Source organism: Cupressus sempervirens, chromosome 10 (genome assembly GCF_028749045.1).
Source record: "Cupressus sempervirens isolate cs-2001-9-10 chromosome 10, ASM2874904v1, whole genome shotgun sequence".
Lineage (NCBI taxonomy): Eukaryota > Viridiplantae > Streptophyta > Pinopsida > Cupressales > Cupressaceae > Cupressus > Cupressus sempervirens.
The window spans coordinates 548,479,745-548,496,492 of record NC_143127.1 but is presented as its reverse complement, the minus strand read 5'-3'; the positions used below and the strand labels follow the sequence as shown (position 1 = coordinate 548,496,492).

The window sequence follows — 16,748 nt, the reverse complement described above, 5'->3', positions numbered from 1 at the left end:
TGTGAATAAATGGATCAATGAGTTTGACTCAAAAACCACATAGTTAAAATCTGTAGTCATATCATAATTGATTTGCGCTCGTCAAAAATCAAGTTACTTGGTCACAAACAACAACAGCCATGGTCAACAGGAAATACAACTCTGTAGCTGCTAAATTGAAAAGCTTCCACAGTCAACAAAAAAAAACATTGAACAGCATATATCAGTTATTACAGGTAAGGAGTGAATGCTACAATAACTTGGAGTTGATCTGCATAAATTCTCATTGGGGATCAACTGAGATGGAGAGAAGCCCAAGCAAACCTACAATATTTTTTTTGAAGATAATGAATAATTATAAGGCAACCTTAACTGCCCCATAAATGAATGGCATGCTACTCTATGAAAACAATGCTAGGATTTTGCATCGATATGCAAAGGATTAAAGAAAAGTAGGGAAATGTCACTTATCCACTATACAAAATTTGCAGATAATCCTGCTTAAGATCCAGTAGCTGCCTAAATTTTATTATTGGATTTTAGAATAAGAATTGGACAACTCATTCACCCAAGTTCAATAAAGTTTCTAATTACACCATATTTGCACCAAGTTGAGTATTGGATTGTTTGGAAAACTGTAGAAAGGGGAGTGGGCAGCTCATACACCAAATTCACTAAAGGTCTCTAACTAGACAATAGTTCAAAAAATTATGGGTTGTTCAAAAAACTTACATCTTTTGAACCCATGTTAGATTAATACAAATAAATAAATAAAAACTTAAAGATAAGTAAATACACTGAAGGTCCCGGCAGATATATACCTCACCCACATTATATCCGATGATATTCAAAATATCCTCCTGAATGGCCTTTGGATACACAGCCTGATAAATCACCAAACTAATTCAGGACAAAATTTATGAAATTTATTTCTCCAATGTCAGGTCAATTTCTTTTCCTAGAAAAATGAGGTAAAACTGGGAATTTACCCAATACAACCATGGATAGAGAAGAAACATTGTACCTGTGCAGCAAGATATACCAGTAACTTTCTGAATTTGTCAATTGAGAAATTCCAAGATCTACTAAGGCCGTCCACAAACATATGTTTCATATTACATGATAAGAAAATTTCTAGGTCAACAAAACTGTTCACATTATGACTACTTCAGGGCATATAAAAATGACAAATATAGGTAACAAAAAAAAAAATCTATTATGAACCATCCGACAATGTCCTAGTTATAAATCTGAAAGGCACCATCAAGGTAATGATCATGCTCAAATTCTCTGAAAATAATGTTTGGACAAATACAATTTCAAAAAAGCAGCTAATTTTTTCAAATCTCAAAAGAATAATAATACTGATGAGATGAAAGTGAATATCATGTTGAAAATTGAAAAATAGAGAACACAGTTATTTTGTGTTCTCTAAATGTTCCCTTTCAGGATATCCTTTTCTGGTTGTTAGATTGTACAATTCTATAATCAAAGAACATTGAAGACAGTCGAAACATTGGAACTGTGACCACAGTCGGAACATTGGAACCGTGACCCCAACTGATAATCAACCTGCATCACTCACTAATGTCAACTACCAAATAACTGAAAGGCACCATCAAGATAATGATCGTGCTCAAATTCTCTGAGAATACTGTTGGACAAATACAATTTCAAAAAAGCAGCTAATTTTTTCAAATCTCAAAAGAATAATAATACTGATGAGATGACAGTGAATATCATGTTGAAAGATGAAAAATAGAGAACACGGTTATATTGTGTTCTCTAAATGTTCCCTTCCAGGATATCCTTTTCTGAATGTTAGATTGTACAACTCTATAATCAAAGAACATTTAAGACAGTTGAAACATTGGAACTGTGACCCCAACTGATAATCAACCTGCATCACTCACTCATGTCAACTACCAAATAACTGACTGCACCATCAATCAGTTTCCCTGCAATGGTCCGTGTCAAACTCATTTTGTGATCGATCTAACAACCAATAACCATGCAAGCAATAGGTTTCCTTGGAGTAGTTGATGCATCCATAAACAGAGCCCAAAATCAGAGAGAGTTGAAGTTTAAAATCATCAACTATACAATGTTAAGAAAAAACATTCTAAATGAATGCTTTATAATGTAATTTAATCACCTCTTCAATGCTGATTTGTATTTCAATTGAACACTTCCTGAGTTCTTTCTCATGTTATAATTTATAGAATTTTGCAGATTGCACTAATAATCTGAATGGATAAATTAAAATAAATCTTCTAAGAGTTCTTATTTTTGTGGTCCATTTTGGACACATGTATGCATATGGACAAACAAACTAGCCTCCAACAGTATCATATCCAAGGTTTTCTAAAAACTTAGAATTGTCATCACATCTAGAATCGCAATTATATCCATGAAATAAAGAGTCTTGAGATTCCCCAAAAAACAAAAATTATCAATCCCTGCAGTATGTTCCTGATGCTTTTACTTGTTTTTTCATAAACAAAGCATTTGTGAACAGTAAAATTGTAGAAGCAATGATACTATAAGGTGAAAGATATTCCGTATTTAGTGAGATTTTTCAATGTTTACACTGCCACTGCTATTATGAATATTTAATGCAACATTAATCTACATGGTTATCATAAGAAGTTTTCTGGATTTGACTGTGTATGTTTTTTTACCATCAACATTTCGGATCATACTACATGATCCATCATCAGGATGTGAAAGAGTAGGATAGAAGAGATATGCAGACAAAGCTAAACTCAAGAGATATAAGAAGAGAATTGGTGAGCACGCAAATCCAAGAAGAGCAAAAAAAAGAGAGAGAGAAAAGTCTCACCTAATGAAATAAAAGAGACTTGAGAGATGGGGGGCATAAAAGAGGGTAAAAATAAAAATAAAAAAAATAAAAAAAGGAGATGAAAAAAGAAAAGACGAACCAAAGAGGACCAATAGACACAGACAAAATGAGAAAAAAGAAGGGAAAAGAATGCAAAAATACCTGCGCATGTGAAAGCACAAATATAAAACTAAAAAATGAATGTAACTAAGGAAAAACTAAAAACTAGTGCAAACTATTATATATTATATACAAAAAAGTATTAATACGAACTATTCCACCTAATAAATACTAAAAAACACATCCTACGAGAAAAGGAAACAAAAATACAAGCGCAAACAAAAGCAAGAATGTACATATATAACAATATATATTTATTATTTAAATAAGAATAAACAATAATATACTAATTAACAACCAATACACCTATTATATATAGTTATATACTAAGGAATATACTATAACATAGTATATATATATAATATATACTATGCAAATAAAGCAATTATATACTATACAAAAAATAAATAAATTACCCACTTATATATATATATATATAGCAAGCACAAAAACAACCTAAAAAATACTTCTATAAACTAAAGGAAAAATAGCAAAAATAAATAAAGACAAAAGTGAGCGAGTATATTTGATGATGTTACATGGTTATCGTCAACATTCTTGCTACCATTTCAATAAGTGACAAATTCTTCATGAAGATTTTGCCTATTAGCAAGTCTTCTTTCCATTCAGCTTACTAAGCCTTCCATAATGGAACCCTACACAACCAATCTTTAAATGTTAACTTACTTTTTTCATCACAAATCTTTTCAAAGCATTATTGCAAACAGAAAATCTCAAATTGCAAGGACTATAAATCCTTAATCATTATAATTTATGTCCCATGATTATCTCCTAGACCACCATATAACAGTTGAATGCAAGAAAAAAATATTAGAACTACTGTCTGTCTAGTAATACTTAAACAATAACTTCAATCTAAGAAAAAACAATCTAATATTTAAAAACAGCAGAGAAAACACAAATAACACGGAAGAAACAATACCTGAAAGCCCCATAAAATAGTTCAGCAAAAGATCTTCTGATGGCTGAACACATGCTGAGAATACGGTCCACATTTTGCTTCACAAACATCAAATTCCATGATTTGTACTTGCAGAGACTTACTTGGTGATGCAAGGCCAGTAAGATATTCAAAGATTCTGATTCAAGTACGTCACTAGTCAATTCCTATGTAAAAAGTTGTAGCTTATGAATCCACAGTTTCCAGGCTGAAAATCTCTTCAAAACTTCTTTGAACTGATTTTGCAGGTCAGATGCAAGAAGTTGCTACTACAAGCATTAAATCTGATTAATCACTAATACAAATTCCATTCAATGCTCCTGAATCTATGACACAACAGATGATTTGTGCGATTAGAAAGTTCCAAATTTTAAACTTTACAGCTATGCAAATGAGAAAAAGGTGTCTAGGAGATTCGGATCAATAGTTCTGATCACTTGTAATTTATCATCAAGGAACAAAAATATGGATAACACAATGCAATCCGTAACATTGATTGAAATTCTGACACATTTTCAGTCGGAATCTTTCATCTCACTTTTCATGGATTGTTCAAACCTTACATTCTTCAACTGAGCAAACGTTCTGTCTTAAGTGAGATCACATTTATGATTTTCCTTCAGAATTTTCATTTTTCATTTTGCAAGGCCAGAAAGCTAAGTTTGGAATTTGCGAGCCTAATTGTTGAACTACTGTGTCCAGACTCTTAGATCACTCCATTGCAAACATAAAAGGCCTCTTGAAAATAAACATAGCCCAGACCATGACAAGAAAAATGAGCCTTAACTTGGAACTTGAAAAAAAAGCAAGATTAATGTGATATTTTCAAATCTTGATTTAATGTGCAAAAGATAAAACAACAGCTCAGTCATCTCTTATCCTTCGACTATGCAAGTGTTCTTTCGTAAGAGAGTTCACACTTATGATTTTCCTTCAAATTTTTCATTTTTCATTTTGCAAGGCCAGAAAGCTATGTTCGGAATTTGTGAGCTTAATTGTTGGACTACTGGGTTCAGACTCTTAGATCACTCCATTGCAAACATAAAAGGCCTCCTGAAAATAAATGTAGCCCAGACCGTGACAAAAAAGTTGAGCCTTAACCTGGAACTTTAAAAAAAGCAACATTAATGTGATATTTGCAAATCTTGATTTAATGCACAAAAGATAAACCAAGAGCTCAGTCATCTCTTATCTTCTTTAATATCAATGACTCCTTCCTGATGTACAAAACACAGCACAGAGACACCTTTTGCGCTTGAAAACCTTTTCATAGGGGTTGGACATGGAAAATCTTATATGAAAATCTCTAGATTACTACATGATTTATGCAAATTCTACAACATGGCATTCAACCCGTAGCATGCACAGCTGACATTTGCAGAATTACAGCTTATAATTTTACTTGTAGAGCAACAAAGATAATTGTGCTTTAGAAAATCTATGACAGCAAGTTGAACTATTAATTTTGCATGTTGTAATTAAAAATTTTAATAGCTATATGCAATGCACCACTATTATACATATTCTTTGTGGGGCTTGGGTCCCAATCTGGCATCTCTGTGCGCCAAAAGCTGAAATAACTCACCATGTTACAAGAAACCGAGTTACACGAAGGGAATATCAAAACTTGCAAGATGACTTAGGCTCTAGTTCTCTCACTGCTGCCCTCCTAAATTCAACTGCCTCATTAGCTTCTGCTAGAACATAAAAGTTGAGCAGCATCCAACCAACTTCCTTTTGAAAGTATTTCCATCCAATTTACCAGACAATTACAAGAAGTATTCTTCAACACTATCATCTGTACTTGTCATATCATTCATTGTAAAGGTTTTGCCTCCTGAAACTCCTTTAGCAGTCAAAAATTCCCTTCTAGAATCACACTTCAGATTTGAGGGCAAATGATTCTTTAAAGATACTTGATTGGTAGTGCCAGAGGTCACCACCCATGCTAGCCGTAATTTTTTCCCTTGCCAGCAATTACCTTCAATAAAAGCCCTTTCAGCTGCATGTCGAGTATCGTAAGTAACAAGCACACTATGTGTTTCTGGTGTGTTTGAAGCTCCATTACATTCACTTTGGAGATCTTCTAGCTCCACAGAAGATAAGTCCCCAAACAACCCAAAGTGTTCTTTCAAACCAATGATCTGTCAACAAATTGTAACAAATCAAAATCATGTCAAAATACTGATAAATCTTATATTTTTTAACTCCTGATAAAATTACTTAGAAGATGAACTATCAAGAAAATAGAAAGTAATTACATCCATGAGACCATGAGGCAGGGGTGGGAGAATCCTAAATGATGTTGGCAAATCATCCTCTGCAAGTGACGCTGATGATGAGCACATTGGTGTTTTTGAGTTCTTTGACAACATTGTGGATTTCCCTGCAGACGACAATGACCTTGAACCTGATAATTCATTTGTAACTCCTTTAGAAATGTGATTACCACCTTGCTCATTTTTTGTCCTACAAGCCTGTCCAGAAACTGTCCCCAGACTTGCAGAAGAATGTGAATTGTTTGAACATGTTACAAGGTCTTCAGTTTTTTGACGCTTGCAAACCTTATTTTTATTAGAGGAATCACTTCTGCTGTCTATTCCCTGCAGATATATCCAAACATATTATATCAATACAATCAAGGAAAATGTATTGTTTGTACCTATTATGTTATAGCTGCAAGTGTTTAGAAACGGACCTGTTTTGCTAGTTTTTCTAAGCGACGACGGAAATCCTCACGTTTTTGAGCCAGTATTTCCTGTTTTTCACGAATTAGCCTCAGAGTCTCAAGCGTTTCCTGTTTATGTGCTGCAGATATAGTTGAAGACAGTTCCTTCACAGTTGCAGGTTTTGCAGAATTATTATCGGCAATATGAGATACCTCAGATGTAGAAGGTCCAAGGCTAATGCTGTTACTATTCTTTTGCTTAAGAGGTTGTGGATATGTTAGAGCAACAGCCATTGAAACAGAAGATGTCCCAGAAGATACTGAGATTTTTTCATGTTTAGTGGAGCTGTCCCAATGTGCCCATGCTAACTTGATGAAACGGTTCCCCATGACAGCATCTGGGGAGTGAAGAGCTGCCTCAGCTTCTTCTCGACAAGAATACTGCACAAAAGCCATGTCGCTGTTTGGTGGAACGCGAACACCCACAACCTCTCCAAATTTCCGAAAGTGCAACAAGAGAGATTCCACCTTGTTACTTGTGGGAGGTATACAGGAAACATATAATGTGCGTTGTGCTTTCTCACTTCCTCGCCTACCACTTCTGTGGACTGCATTCTTACGAGTTGTATCACTAGAGGTCTCAGGAATCTTCTGTGACTCATAAACAGGCTCCTTGGGCACTTGCATGCTAGCACCCCTTACATTTCCATTTCTTATACGAGTATTGACATCTTTTGAACCAATGTCATGTTCAGAATCACTCGCATTCTGCCTCTCTTCTGAATGACTATGAAATTCCCGACTGCCATACAATTCTTTCTTTGATTGTTTTCCATGTTGCAAAGATCCATCAAAAACATCTGCAACTCTTGAGCCTTCTTCATGTTTGTTACAAGCATAGTCAACAGGCCCAATACGATCCCATACAGAAGGGAATGAATTATGAGACAATCCAATTGACAAACCACCTCTCTGTGGCCTTACACTATCATCAACGTTCAGGATGTCATCACCAAGCCCATCAGGTGTATTTCCATCCCATAAATGCTCTTCATCTCCTTTCTTGTGGGACTTTAACCCACGTGCACTCCCTGGATGAGCATTATTCAACAATGGCTGATCGGGATCATATAAATCTGCTTCTATACCTGCAGCGCTAGTTGAAGATGCATTCAAATGTTCCAAATCCCTATTTGGGCAATACCCAGAACTCTTCTCACGAGAGATATTCCTTGTTAAATCCGTTGAAGGTCCATTGCTTGGACCTGTCCCTTTACCCACCAATTGTCTAGCTGGCACCGGAACTGAAAGATTATATTGTGAGAGACTCTGTCATTAGAAGCAAAGCAAACAAAACAATGTCAACATTTTACTTTTTGAATCTATTTGAAGAGAAAATATTCAGCCACCTCTAACTTCAAATGCAATAAATGCAAAAAGATACATATGCATCAACTCATTGAGATCACAAGCTACATGAGATGGCAACATATTTATTATTTGTCAGAGGTGCAACAACTTATTTCTCTACAATACCTGAACATCATCAACAACAATCCTGTTTGCCCCATGCTCCATTGGGCACATGTCCCCTCTTAGACAAAACCCACGTTCTTCGAAATCCCTGCACCTGGGATGACCCATGCCCACTCCAACTCGAAGAGTAGAGCTTAAAGATAATGCATGTCCTCCTTGTAATCCAGTATTGAATAGATGTGGCTGTTTCAAGCCACCACTGGGCAATCCAGGCATCGACCCAAAAGCAACCCAAGGTGTATTTGAAGGATTTCCATGACTGAGGATTGGTCTTGTGTACAGAGTTGCAGCAGCAGGTCTAAATGGAGGTATTGCTGATGGAAAATCTACAGACTCATAAGAAGGAAATCTTGAATCAGGTGGAGCCCACTGACCAGTATTTATTCCCCTCGCTCGTCCTGACGTAAGACGAACACAACCATTTAGACTATCATAACCAGGACCAACAGCTTGATCGTATAATCCCTGATTTCCTCTTCTATGATCTCCATCCACATTCAACCTTGAAGGAAATGATATCACAGATCCATGACGCTTTTTTAAGTATTTTGTTGATACCTCTGGATCCGTGCGCAATGGCATGGATTCCCTAGAAGGCTTGGATATCTCTGTGTCACTCTCTGGTACAAATTCAGCATTGCTGCCAGGCCTGTTCCTCTTCCTGATACATTTTTCACCTTCATCTTGTACATCCCAATTTAAAGATGGTGAGTCAATGGCTCGTCTAGTGTGTTTATGATTACGATCATCATCTTCATCATTACTTCCCTCCTGCTCTTCATGTTCAGCAAAGGCGTCAACAACAGCACTAGGAAGTTTCTCATTCTGGAGAGATGAGCTTATCTCTGTAGAATCAGCATGAGCTACATTTGTAGGAGCATCAATAAGCTTCCTGCTTTCTGTATCATCTTCGGATGTAAAAGTTCTGCCATCTTCAAGTGCATTAAAGAGTTGTGTCACAAAGGTCATTGTATCTGCAAATAAGCACTGAAACTTATGGTCCTTTAAAACATGAGAAAAAAAATCTATATTCTAAGAAATTTAACTGCTAATTGAAAAAAATATTAGCAAAGTAATAGTGCCATATGAACATAATTTGAATGCAAAGTTCACAAATAACTTCCTGCCAAAACGCTTGAGACTGAAAATACCACCCTGTGCTTATTAAATTCTTAAGTTTAAAACACACATAGAAAAGACAGTCCACGTAACACTGTGCTTACATAAAAGTGCTCGGTTTATAGGTCACTCCACATAGTAATTATTATTTCTGCATGGCTTTAGGTCTACAATTCCCATATAAACAGTGGATTAATGGCATTTGACAATCTCACTATTTTGCAGACTAACAATTCATTATATCACTCAAACACAATCTCCATTTCTGCAAATTGCATAAGTTTCAAAATTTGTATGGCCACAATGACATGAAGGTGAAATTTTCTCACACAACAAAGAAAACATGAAGCATCGCAGTACACCAAAGTTAAAGCCTCATATGTAATGTTAAGGGGGGGGAATTTCCTTCCCCTCCCAAATGAAATCCAGAATTTTTGGCATAAGTGACTGCAAATATCATGATTAAGAATGCATATCATTCACTACAAGCAGATATAAGATTACATGAATGAAAAGCTACTTCAAGCACAAGTGACTGCAAATGTTGTGTCCAAGACAATGTGCAACTCAATACAAACAGTCCAGACTCTAAATATGGTTGAATGAAATCAAGCTTGCTGAAGTTTCAATAAACCCTAGGAGTTTCGACTTTCAACAAACACTACAAGTTCCAAGAAGGCTACCTCAGTCAGATCATGAGACTGGGTTGCCTAAACAGGAAAAACAGAGAAAAAATATCATTTGCACGTCAAAGCAATCACTTTAATTGTAAGTAGCAGTAACTTCTGCAGATCTTTGGTCAGAATTTTTTTCTGACACTTTGCTCCAGGTTCAAAACATCTTTGACAAAAAAGCCTAAAGGTACTGAATCGAATGCAAATCTGACTCTCTTAAACTATACCATACAAGATTTATAGTAGGGGAAAATATGTCTGATACCAAATTTTCCATTTCTTAAGAAGTTATAGGAATCAGAAGCAAGCACTAGTGGAAGTAAATAGATACAGTTTCACAGGATTAAAGGGTGCATGTGGTGGGGAGTTATTAACTTATCAGACACACACCAAAATCAATTAATTTCACACTTTATCACCAGAATTATGTCAATTGGAAAGTCAGCTTAAGTTGGGAATCCAATTATACAATCTTATACTTTCTTTACAACATGAACTTAGTAGGAAATACCTCTCATACAGCACCTAAATTCCTCCTCTATATATTAACCTCATTCACATTAGTAAAAATGTGTTGATTTAGAATATAGATTCCTACTAAATCATCCCTTAAATAAGCTTGAACATAAAACAAGGAGTGACCCTTATTTCAGAACTTCAAAATTATCAATCTAGGAAGAAGGGCAAATATGAAAACTACTATGGATCAATCTTTACCCCCTAGATTTGGCATACACCAAAGGTTATCCAACATAATCAAAATGCCAACACAATGCCTTTGCATCCACGTGATATGGTTACTTTGTAAGTTGTAGATGTTTGTAAATTGTAGATGTGGGTGCAAGATCATCAAAATGGGTGCATTTAAATGTTTGCGTTGAGTGAGGTATAAGCATTGGTTTACTAAAACATTTGCTGACAATGCATTGGTAAGTGTACTCTACAATACATTACAGGCAGTTTTCCCCATCCTCTGTCCAAAATGTACCCCTGTGCAGAAACAAATACTGAAGCATCCAAAGCTAATTCATTTTTTATTTACAGGATAACATAAACAAAACTAAAGGTAGAAGTCATATTTCCTTCCAGGCCTCAAAATTTCACAAAGGAGCATTTACACATTACATTTAAAAATACATACAAATTGACACTGAAAAGATGTCAATATTATACATTTAAACTAAAACAAGTAAAAAGGTAAAAGTGAAAGATCATTCTACAAACAACACAATGAAAAAACCTACAGCATATACAGCTAGAATGAGACATGACATCAGAATATAGAGTTTAAATTGCATCAAAAGCAGATTGTACAGTTTGCATTTAGCAGAACTCATCTTCCGAATAATAAAAATAAAATATAACAAACAACTTTAAATGAATTTCAATTTGTAGTGGGAGAAAAATTAACCAAACACTAAAATAACAAATAGCTTAACATACAATCTCCAAGGAATTCATGAAGTTGTTCAATACAAATCTTTTGCAACTCCTCCTGAGGTTTATTGTTCTTCAGTAATGCAACTATATAATTTGCCACCAATGCAGGATCTGCTTCTGACCTGGCATGCCATAAATTAGGATAAGCTGCATTAGAGTCTCATTTCTAAAATGCAATGTACTTAGACAATGCATATGAAAACTAGAATAATGACACCTTAAAAAGCAGAGATGACAACAAAAAAAGCATACAGTTCAACAACAGCGAGAAGGTAACGACAAACATTGTCTCACTAGCAGATCAAAATATGTCACAAAAACAGTGGCTTTACCATACCTCTGAACCAAAACCATGGGAACCCATTTACCTTTTCAAAAACTGAAAGTTGAAACTACCCAGAAACTCCCTAAAAACACCTGAAAATTTGTTGTCACGAAATGTTACACTGCTAAATATTTCTAGCACATTTCAAGGAGTTGCCTTGCATTTTAACCAGAAATAAATACCAGTTTGGCTTTTAAGAAGCCACATGCAAACGATGGAGATAGCAACTGTGCTTCTCTGTCATGATTCCATTCTTGGTTACATGCATGTGTTTGTTAAGTTATTGAATTGTCCACCAGAAGTTAGTGAGGTGTAAATTTTGCCCATTACAAGTTCAAGAGGTGAGAGGATGAGTCTTGCTATGGGACAGAAAAGGGAGAGGAGAATTCAGTGGATAGCTGAAAATGAGGCACTAGTCTGCCACTTTCTAAATAAAGTTCTTTGGATGGGATAGAAGCAGGTATCATGATCGTTCAGATTGATTGGATGGACTTGAACCAGAATGGATGACCACAGCAAACATTTTATTCCTGCAAGCAGGTAACTTTCCATCCTCCCACCCACCTGAGAGAAGAGTTTGGTGGGTAAATGAAATTGAAGCAATAAAACACAGCTTGATAAAAAACGGGTCGTCAGATGGGATAGAGGCTAGCATAATGACTCATTCAGATGGATCGGATGGATTTGAACCAGAACAGATGGCCACAGCAAAGTTTTTATTCCTATGTGAAGGTAATTATCCATCCTCTCGCTCACCCCAACAGACTCCCAACCATTCAGCAGCCAAAAGAGAATCCTTCCAAAATTATGCCTTCTCCCCTATCAAACCAATGGATGGTGGGGTGCTTTCAGTAATGTATAACAGTGTGATTGAAATGTTTTGTGATTAAATCTCAGAGTAGGAAGCTCCCTTTTTAGTTGCCAACTCATAAAATAAAAAGCATACAGAAAATATAACCACTAGCAATCACATAAAGCAATAGCATGTAGACACAGTACTTCAGAGCAGTCTGTTAATGGGGAATATGAGACAGTCATATGTAATCAGCAATAACATTGAAAAATCAAATACATAATTTTTTATCCCTGTCCACCCGAAAGTATCTAGCCAACTGGACACTATGGGATTCATTCGCTTGTAGCAATCACTGGCAATGACTATATTTTAGATAAATCCATTGCCATAGTTGTGTTTTTCTTCAATTTTGCTATAGCATTATTGGATTTGTAGTCTTGAATTCCTGCAAAAATAACATCAAAACTACTTTTATTTTCAAAAAGGAAAGCCCCACCACCCAGTAGAAAAGAACTTACTCTTACATATTTCCATCACTACCCAGTGCAATACATTAAATAATGCTCATAAATGACCTAACTAGACATTGTATTTTTGGAAAGGAAGCTCGAGAATAATTTTATACGCAAAGAAGCTTTGAGTACCCGAGGAAGATAATACATGTGCAAAACATTTTCATCAAAACAAAATATAATTTGATTCAAAGAATATTAAGAAAAGCATTTAACCAAAGCAGTCACACACTTGTAGTGACATTGTGGTCAAACCGAGATGCTTGAGTCTCTTCTCATGGACAAAGTATCATCAACATAATGGGAATAGTGTGAAAAGAAATGTCTGAAAAAAAAAAGCCATTTAAGCTTGTCAATTAAAACTGCCAAAGGAAATTCACTTGCCATTCATGACCACTATAACAAATAGTGCCAGCTTGACCTTGTACAAACGGTTGTGTGTCCAGTCCTTATGATATCATTAAGGTCATGCAAAATATAAACATCAGAAAAATAAGGATTTGCTCTGATGGTGTTTGCAAATGGTGTTCCCCTGTTGCTAATGATAGGATAAAGGTACATTCTAGGTCCCGACTTAACCAGCATTTGCATACGTGCTAAACTTTGCACAATCTCGACCATCCTATCCAATTGCAAACTAGGTCAAGCGAAAACTAGAATAGGTCAGTTTCATATCCATGTATATTATTGATACAGAATTACATGATCAACCAGGGATTTTTAAAAACGATTGAAAGTCTTTCAGTTTGTAAGCAAATCTTAATATGATACTTAAAATGCCAAAACCTATGCAATGCAAAATTCACAAGATTTGAACAAAGAAACATCATTAAAAACACAAACCACGCACAAAGTCAACACAATTGCTTCTAAATAGATGCATCGAGTTCAGAAACAGGAGAACAATCTCAGTCATCACCATCCGCATCTAAAAGTTAACAACACAAACAACCACTAAAAGTGGCAACTTTATAAGCAGTTTGCATGATTTCAACTTTAAGAAGATAGAATACAAGCTTCAAAACCTGAATTACGGTGCAGTTGCATTATACAATAATCCAATTTAGCTAGGGCAATTAGTTCTTTTGTTTTGTATTATAAGCTAGTGAAGCTAATGCACAAAGTCTAAACCGCAGTCATTTGGACACCAATGTTCAAAATTTGGCTATAGGGAAACTCTCGAACAATGAGTACGAACCTGATGCAAGCATCCATCAAATGTCAATTCTGACTACATGCCTAATGGTAAAAGCCAGCATTACAACCAATAAAAAGACCAGGCTAGAGATTCCTTTAAGCAATTGGACATGCCTCAGATATAAGAAAGGGTTCAGTCTTTTTCCCGAGATTTCCATAACCAAAATGCATTGTTACAGCACCCTGGGGGAGGGGGGAACGGCGGGACAACTTCCCGGGACGGGGGGCAGAGGGGCTTTAATTTGGGGATGGTGGGGGGACGGTGGCGGGGTACAAGAGGGGGTGTGTATATATACACATATGGTACTTTAAATGCTAGTTATGAAAAGATGTATTGCAATATAAGATATAAAGATGTAAAAGAGTAAATACTTGAATATTGGATTGAATTAGAACATCAAACATTGAACATAAATAGTTGAATCGGAAAATAGTCAACACCAGGACGTTCCCCATCCTTGGCGGAGTTGGCGAAACCTAGTGGCACCGCTGGGGACAGGGGACGGACTCCCCAAGTCCCCAATGTGTCCAAGTCTCCGAGACATGGGGCAAAAAGGGGGAGCGTCCCTGTGTTACTATGCCAAAATGGGCAGCACCTACAAGTGCAAAACAAAGACTCATCCAAGAAATTCTCAAATTAATGATCTAGTTAAGCAAATTGGATTTACTCGACATAGTGCCAGTTGTGAGTCAAATTTCAAAAGACTCACTGGAGGATTCCGTGCAGCAAAAGAATAAACACTGGGTACCTTTAACACCTACGAGTTTGATTTCAAATTAGCCGTTGAAGGTTTCCCTGCAGCAGAAGAAACAGACTACGCGCCTTTAAACCCCTACGAATCAGATTTCAATAGTCATAAGAGGCTTCACAGAAGTGGGTAATTATATACTGGATATCCTTCAATCCTGACGAATTGTATGGCAATATAAGAGGCTTAACAGAAGTGGGTAATTATATAATATATACCCTTCAATACTGACGAATTGGATTGCAATATAACCAGTGGAAGTTTCCCGCCACTGGGTATCCTTCAAAAGCCGACAAGTTAGATTTCAAAATAGCCACCAGATGTTTCCATCAGTAGGTAAATATACATTGTGTAACGCTTAACTAACGAGCAGGAAAAAAAATCAGAATCCATATTATGATATAAGGCTTCGTCAAGCAAACGTGCAGCAGTCTGCAATACAATTCCACCAACCAATTCAAACCCCCGATCTCCTGAAGAAATGTAATTCAACCAGAAAACCTCATTACTTATCAACGCCCAGATAAGCATCGGTAATATCTAGTTTCAAAGTATTTCAAATTATATAGGGCTCTAAGGGTCGGGCTTGATCAAGAAATATTAATGTGACAGAACCCTGAATCAGCTACTAGGGTTACTTACTGCAAATATGCCCTAATTTTCCGTAATTTTGATCTCCAGAAATGCATTCTGAAAATATTCATGGGCTTATCTGCATTCAAAAAAAATTATTGTTGGCTTTCATATTCGGTAAAAATGTGATTTGGGTATGCACGTTGGAGTGTTCTAGTACGGCATTCTTTTCAATTTGAGGTATTAATTATCGTTTTGATTCATCGTTTCGGGGCTTAGTATAAAAACGAATTAGGTGATAGTAATGAGAAAAAATGGTTTTTCTGCAATACTTACAAGGGTTTCAGGGTCTTTACAAGATATCGGACAAGAAGTGGTTCTTGAAATTTCATCTTGGTCGTTGCTGGAGTCCGGCGCTCTGCAATGTTATTCTTGGCCATGGAAATCTCCGCCTCCCCTTCTCATGCGCAATGCACGCAAGGTAGCAGAAAGCAGCTTTTCCTGGATCTTAAACAGACAAAGATTTAAGACTCGAGGATATGAATAATTAGAGATGTGTCTTTATATTAAAACGAGAAAAAAAAAATTACTGAAGTGAATGGAACCTTTTTAACGGCTTAGTTCTATGGGAAGAACGCTCGTCTCTACCCTCGGCGGTGGAACAAATTAGTCAAGGCACAAGGTCGTTGGGTTTTCAGAATTCGGGGATATGTTCGCATGTAAGCTAACGAGCGTGTGGTTCCATGGACCTCAATAGCTGGTTTTTTAAGCGGTCTTCAAAAAATAATAAAAAGCAACTTTCGTAAAACAGGTTGGGCCCTTATGGTACCACGAATTGAGGTGGAATTGGGAAATGCAAATACTGGAATTTTCAAATTTGTTGTTTGTTTGTTCTAAACAAAATTTGATGTGATGTCAATTTTGGTTGCCCACATTATGTGTGTAGAAAAAATATTTTTGTTGGAGCCATATTTGTCGAGTGGAGCAAACCCTCATCCTTTGTCATTTTGTTCACAGAACACAATGTTGGTCGTCGCCATTTTATTTAGTAGAACATAATGTCGATCGTCGTCGTAGTTATCAAGTGATTATCTCTAAGAACCGTCACCCTGTTCTTGAAAAATAGGGTGAAATGGAGACCTTTGACCTACGTTTTCATTTGTTGTGATTTGTTTTGCTATGGTTGCTTACATCTTGTTTTTTTTCTTTTGGTAGCTCATTAGTAAAGCTCACAAAGTAACCTTTGACTAATTACCA

The 16,748-nt window shown here is 36.1% G+C and overlaps 1 protein-coding gene and 1 long non-coding RNA gene across 6 annotated transcripts; both read right to left on the bottom strand.

Moving 5' to 3' along the window:
• Positions 1-382: 382 nt before the first annotated feature.
• On the bottom strand, positions 383-5,624 carry LOC149535064 (uncharacterized). Its single transcript, XR_016358091.1, has 4 exons — positions 5,488-5,624; positions 3,885-4,041; positions 1,004-1,061; positions 383-863 (listed from the first exon to the last, which is right to left on the bottom strand). It is a non-coding gene; the product is annotated as an uncharacterized LOC149535064 (long non-coding RNA).
• On the bottom strand, positions 5,068-16,245 carry LOC149535063 (zinc finger CCCH domain-containing protein 27-like). Of its 5 annotated transcripts, none has more exons than XM_089807551.1 (7): positions 16,097-16,245; positions 15,828-15,998; positions 11,343-11,461; positions 8,107-9,080; positions 6,601-7,899; positions 6,164-6,505; positions 5,068-6,046 (listed from the first exon to the last, which is right to left on the bottom strand). In XM_089807551.1, the coding sequence occupies exons 2-7, from the start codon at positions 15,929-15,931 to the stop codon at positions 5,672-5,674; spliced, it is 3,213 nt and encodes a 1,070-aa protein (XP_089663677.1). In that variant the 5' UTR covers positions 15,932-15,998; positions 16,097-16,245; the 3' UTR covers positions 5,068-5,671. The 5 variants fall into 5 exon arrangements, with proteins under 5 accessions (XP_089663677.1, XP_089663678.1, XP_089663681.1 ...); XM_089807552.1 differs by having other exon boundaries at positions 15,828-15,992; positions 16,097-16,240; XM_089807555.1 differs by lacking the exon at positions 16,097-16,245 and having other exon boundaries at positions 15,848-15,992.
• Positions 16,246-16,748: the final 503 nt, after the last annotated feature.